At 35.2% G+C, this 6,505-nt stretch overlaps 1 protein-coding gene across 1 annotated transcript in view; it reads right to left on the bottom strand.

Moving 5' to 3' along the window:
- Positions 1-2,209, bottom strand: part of LOC108571915 (microtubule-associated protein tau) — a 14,877-nt gene extending 12,668 nt beyond the window's left edge. The window contains exon 1 of the mRNA XM_017934073.1: positions 2,141-2,209. Within this exon, the coding sequence (XP_017789562.1) occupies positions 2,141-2,203 (63 nt within the window). The 5' untranslated portion in view covers positions 2,204-2,209. The remainder of the gene's footprint in view (positions 1-2,140) is intronic.
- Between the last annotated feature and the right edge of the window lie 4,296 nt (positions 2,210-6,505).

The following is a 6,505-nucleotide window of genomic DNA, read 5'->3' as shown; positions in this document are numbered from 1 at the left end:
ATAAAAGAAGCATTTATCGAAGAAGTAAAACTTTATCGAGACAAAGTCAAGATTCTGACGTTTATTTCATTGCTATAAAATTAACATTGTCTACTGTTAACGAACAAAAATAATATGTGTTGAGACAAAACTTTATACAAGGTGTCTGGTAAATCATAGTAAGGGAAAATTGAGAAAATCATGTACCTAATATATTTTTTCTCCAAACAACAAATCAGAGGGCAAAAAAGGGGACATATGTTAATTTCAAATTTTCGTCCACCTTTCTGTTTCTATTTTAATTAATCTTCAATAGATATATACCACGTTTCAATTATCAATTAGAATAATATATAGGGTTATTTAAATAGAAGATCGCATGTGTATGAAAACCTTGAATAGTCGATAATGGCCTAGAGCCCATCAATCAGTTGATAATACAAAACGATGACGTTTGGAGGAATCGTATTTCCCGTACCTGCCACCGTTCGACTTTCTACTCGTTATGGGATTAAACCACGAACGAGTATAACATACCATCGACATACATCGTGATTCACCGAGGTATTTTAGACTAGCGTGATTTACAGCACTAGTTTCTCTTGAGAACACACCGCTATTTTCCTTTATTCTTTCGCCGAATTTATCGCCAAAATATTCGGCACGTTTATCAAAAATTTTCAGACAGTAGTACAAAGTGACACGCACTTTTATCGAGCAATGAAACACCGTCGGATTTTTTGTATTCTTATCATATTCGAGATTAAAAAATGTGATGTTACGAGCATTGGTGTTGATAAATCTTAACATGTTCCATGGATTTACGTTGAAATAATATCGTTTCTCTTACAATTTAGTGAGACTGCATGGAAAAAGGATTTCCCAAACGCAACTGTCCATTACGTTTCAGTAGATCATACAAAGTTGCTGAGTTTTAGGCACTTATCTCAAGCAAACTGCACCTAATTACACACTGAAACAATTTGGAAACTTTGTTGAATTTTGGATCGTGTTACTTTCTGACTTCAACGGAGAAACAATCTATTTATAGGCGATGCAAAATGATTTTGAACAAAGTTTCTTTGTTTTCAAAGGTCTGAAAATTGAAGCTAAAGAAACTTGAGAATACAGACTTTTTACAGATTTTGAAATTTTTATTTATTTTTGTTAAATATAATTAGACAATTAACGACGTACCGTGCGCTCTTAATTGGTTGTTCAGAACAGCCGACGCTGACGATGCACAATGTTATACCGATAATATCAATACTTTACTAACAAGGAGAACTCCCTAAGTGCACCGCTCACTTATTAATGGAACTTGGCCAGCTTATAGAGTTCGTCAGACTAAATATGTCTATACCGCACTTTAGAGGCAGACGGTGAATTGTTTACGAGATATTAACAATTAAACTCAATTAAGCCTTGTATTCCATACATACAGGGTGTCTTAAAAATTAGCTCCACGTTTCATTTTTAAACAACTTCATTTCTTCGCGAATATGCTCTTTAAGTCGTCGAACTGTTGTTGGTTTATCAGGCGTAGACCTTGTTTTTTAAGAAATTTCAAAGAAAGATATCGAGGGCTGTCAGGTTTAGCGATCTCGTTGGCCAATCGATGCTAGCAATTTTCTACCAAGTTCAAACGGCCTGGAAACATGCCTTTCAGAAGTTGGTATCGTATCACATGCCCTAATGTTGGAACCACGTGTTTTCTAGACCCAACTCGTTCACTTTGCGTGATAAGAAATTTGGGAACATGTGTCGTTAAAATATTGTGCTAAACAGAGGGCTTGAAATACTCAATTCCAGAGCACGATGGCGGACAGAGGTGTTCGGTTTCTTGTTCAACGCTGTCACGCAAGCTTCGAGAATGTTTAATTTTAAAAGCAAAAATTTCAAATTTTAATTTTAATACGAAAAAGTTTTAAAACGCCGAATCGAAATATTTTGCGGCCACGATAAAATCTACCGCAGTAAAAGGGTCAAAAGAGTGGAGTGATCCGAAACGTACGCTTTCTGTGTATTACAATTGTACGTCACTTTCAAGTAAGTTTTACAAATTTTTACAACATTCAGATTTTTAAGTGAAAAAAAATTACTTGCCTATCGACGAGAATGTTTTGGAATTATTTGATATTTTTGTAAAATGGTAGCTTACCACACTTTCTCCACGGTCTGAAGGAGATTTGATCGCATTGCTTGTAGCCTCTTGCGAATCCATTTTCAGATTTTATGTCGACGATCTTGTCACCTCTGATAAAATATTTCTGTATAAATCTGTTGCGTGTCGATGAAAATCATTGTATCACAGAGATTGTACAATTTCGTATATGTGCTGACAGTTTCATCGCGTCTACGCTGTGTTCAATGAAGCATACCGAATGGAAAATACTATTTTTCACATGGAAATCATCGTACGTGGGAATAAACGATGCCCGAGGAAGCTTGTTTAACGAAACCATTTATTAACGAACTAATTCGGTGCTTTGAATAACTACGACAGCTTTGTTTTGGAAGTCTTCCAAAAATTAGGCGTACAGATTATACATTCGTACAATTCCTATAGACACGAACCAGCTGAAATAGTTCGATGTCTTTAATACTGTGAATAATTAACGATAATTACGGATGCAATTTACATGATTATTACGTCGATCATTTTGATACTTTGCTTGTGGTGCGTGTAACAGCAATCTCTTCTCTACCATCTGTTAAATACTCTTCAACTTGAAATTATCTCGCGTTTTAAGTGCTTAAGAATACGTAAATAACTTACTAATCGAACGTGACGTTATCACAGCGTTGCAGTCACTGTGAGTGATTTAGTAAGCGAATATTAGTGTGACTATTATTACTCTAAGTTTGAACGTGCTGCGATACAGGTGAGTTTGATTTTCTAATTCATTTTTGTGAATTTTATTTAATGAAGTGAACCAAATAACGGTCCTAATGACATGCATTGCAATTTGCAATAAGTACTTCGTTATTGTTTTACATTTTCGTTTTAAAATACGTACTCCTATTATAGACATACGAAAAAATAAAAAGGATTTAATTCAAAGGGTTAAATATTTAGATAAGCGGAAATGTTTTTTAAGATTATTATTTTAGGTGAGACAATTTTCTCGGTTGTTGGTATGTAATTATTTCAGGCGTGAAAGATTTACTAGAAAGTAGTAGTAAGTAGACAATGGGTGTAATGCACGCAACCCCTCCTAATTGTAGAATGCACGAAAAATTTTACAAATAATTTTTTTTTTTTCGTTGGCGGTCACCCATCTTAACATTAGTCGCGAGGAATGGTAGCTTGACTTGGAAAGCTACCGACGAGTCACCCTGCCCGCTCCCCAGTTCTCCCAGGATAAACAAAACTCCTTTCTTATATTATTTAAAGTCAGAATAATTATAGTAAATTTACTAGAGTCATTTGACATAAAGTAGTCACTTCTAAGTCACACGGCGTTACAAAGGATTAAATAAAAATCTCCAATTGAATCGAAATGTTACACGATCGAATAAAAACCCAGAATGAATTCAATTATTTCGACGAACCACTTTTGCATGTTATTCAACGAAGAACAGTAATCGTACACAGGACAACCGAGAATTTAAAATTGACGAGCACGTGAACAACTCTTCAGGCTCTTCACTTTTCTCCTTTTCCCTTTCTTTACTTTCGCTTACACGATCTTTCGTCTTTGCGATATCAACGCCAGGACAATAAGTTATAACCTTAACACGTTCACTGTCCCCTATGACCCATCTATGGGTCACCGTACTTCCTACTCACGTCCCCTGACCTACATATCGGTCAGAAGAGTCTGAAATCAAAAGTCATATACCACTTTTCATATAGAGGGCAGTTTATGCCGAAAATTCTATATTGATAATTAAATTACGAGTGTTACTTACATATAAGGAATAATTCAATCGAACGTTATAATCAATTAAATAAAATATTTAAAGAAACAATAAGAAATATATTAATACTTCAATAGCATTATGGAAAGCTCAATACCCTATTTTTTAAGACTGTTTTATTTTAAGGCAGTTCGTGCAAAGTGGTTTATTGCACACTTTGCATTCAGTATTCATTTCTTTTTTTTTGTCTTTTGGGCTGCAAATTTCTAATCGTGTTAGCTACTTTGGACAACATTTTTCTAATCTCTTTTTCCACCAGCTGCTTTTTGAATTTCTGTCAGAAAATCCGACAAAAAGTTAATGAGAATCTAACGAAGAGGTAGGAATAAAGAACGCGGTTTGTTTATAGACCACGCTTATCGCTTTTTTTGAACGTGAGATTAAAGAGTATGTTTATATCCCTCAGATACGCGAGACAAGTATTGCTTGCTTGCACGTGTGAGAGGAGAGTGCATTTTCCTCTCGAACTGTGAACATGTTAACACGTTTGCTACCACCGGTTCTTTTGAAGCATCGCCCGCTACTCTTTGTATTATTTTTGCCTACGTTCTTAACACATGTATCTACATTTTTGTCAGTTCTACATGATACAATATACGCCGACACTTATGCACATGTAATATGTATTACATATGAAAATTATGCGGTTTGTATAATATATTGGATATAGATAACAGCGATCTGTCGTTAGAAATGGCGCGTCACAGAATACGAAAGCAAAAGTCAATTCATTTCACATCAATATAGGATATTTAAAAAGAAATTTCAGAATATCGCGATTCCACAAAAATTAGGGAAGGTAGAAGCGAAAGTAGATTCATTTTACATCAATATAAGGTATTTAAAAAAAATTTCCAGAGTACTGTAATTCCACAAAAATGACAAAAAATGGAAGCAAAAGTAGATCGATTTTACATGAATATTTCGTGCAAGTGAAATCGTGATACTTTCCAGAAATCTGACTGTCAAATAGCGCAATTTTACTTCGTCCAAATTCATTTTTCAATATTGTCACCGATGACATCACGTCAAAGACTTCCGTTCCTATTTTCCACAGAGACCGAGAAACAGGTCACGTACAGCATGTCTGTACAACACAGCAAGTGCTCATTCCAGAAGTTATTGATCCGACCCGGTGAGCGTGTTCGACTCCGTCGTTTATATGCACGCGGATGCACATCGTGTAATACGGTTAAGTTAACTCGTTAATGAGTGCACGCGTCATAAAAAGCTTGACACGTGTCTGTAACGAGTGTCACGCGGGCCATTAGTAGAGTCGAATCATTCTGCGTAAAAATGATGCGAGAACGTTCCTCCGCCACCCTTAGTTTCCGATCGACGAGACGTCGGAACTTGGTCCTGAATTGATATTCGTTACACGGCTCGTTTCTGTCGCAATCTATAAATTATTCGAACACACATGCAAACAATGCATTATACATAATTTCAATTGTAACTTTCTCTCAGATTATTTAAACGGTATTGCAGTTGGAGTTTTAAATTTAAATTTAATTAATTTAATTTAAGTCAATTTAATATTTTCAATTTAAATTAAAGAAAGGAGATTGCGATTATCGCTTAAACAGTCGTTAGAAGATTGAGTATTTTTGAATTTTAATGATACCTGTTGAAGAGAGCGTGAAGCTTGTAAGTTTCTTTCCAAACGAAAGTGTTTACTGTATCTGTGTTGAAGCAAAATGGTTTACGAGTACTGCATGGAAAAATCGACATCGTAGAATATTGGTAGGTTTATGACACGTCCGGTAAATATGGTTTGGGGATGCCTGCGAACACCCCGGGTATAAAAGTGTACACTGTCACCACGCTCCGTAAGCAGTTCTAATTGTGCGCCCGTCTTGTCTACGTCTTGTCTGAACATCTTCTGAAATGTAATTATTTACCTAGCTTACTCCACACGAGTTATTTATTTAATACAACCCCTCAACAATCTGTAATTAGGATTGTTAAAAATATAATTCTCTCTAATTTCTGGTGACTTTTGTAAAATCCTTGCCAATATTTTCAAAGTCAAATGTGTGTTATAAAAATAATATAAATGATGCACTGACAAGGTATACTGAGCTACCGAAGCACGTCGATTTTCATGCCGTCTTGCATATTAGAGGATCCGAAAATATTGGACGTATACTCTTTAATCGACGGACATTGATGTTTAAGGGGTAAAAATAGTCCTTAAAAGGGGAGCGTAGAAAACTATTTTTCTCAATATTTCGGAAATTGTTCAGTTTTCACAACACACCTCGCACATCTTCCGTAATGCAAGAAAATTTATCTCACCGCCATATGTGACCTTCAATGATCTTTAACGATAGCAAACTAAAAAAACAAATAAAACTAATAAAAAAATAGAAATGGCCTTGAAATTTCCCCTACATCTCCACCCACGTGAGAAGCATTTACATCACATGATGTCTCCCTCCATGTCGTGCAATTTTAATATTATCGCAAATAACAGAAATATTCAAATTTTACGAATGAAAATTTTACGGATTACAAATTTGTAATTATTTAACAATTCTAATGCAAGACGAAAGCTAATGTTCATTACTTGCAATTGTACACGATCGATATGGATTCTAAC

Source organism: Habropoda laboriosa, unplaced genomic scaffold (assembly GCF_001263275.1).
Source record: "Habropoda laboriosa isolate 0110345459 unplaced genomic scaffold, ASM126327v1 scaffold67, whole genome shotgun sequence".
Classification (NCBI taxonomy): Eukaryota; Metazoa; Arthropoda; class Insecta; order Hymenoptera; family Apidae; genus Habropoda; species Habropoda laboriosa.
Note: the sequence above shows the minus strand (reverse complement) of the source record. Positions and strands in the feature narration are given on the sequence as shown.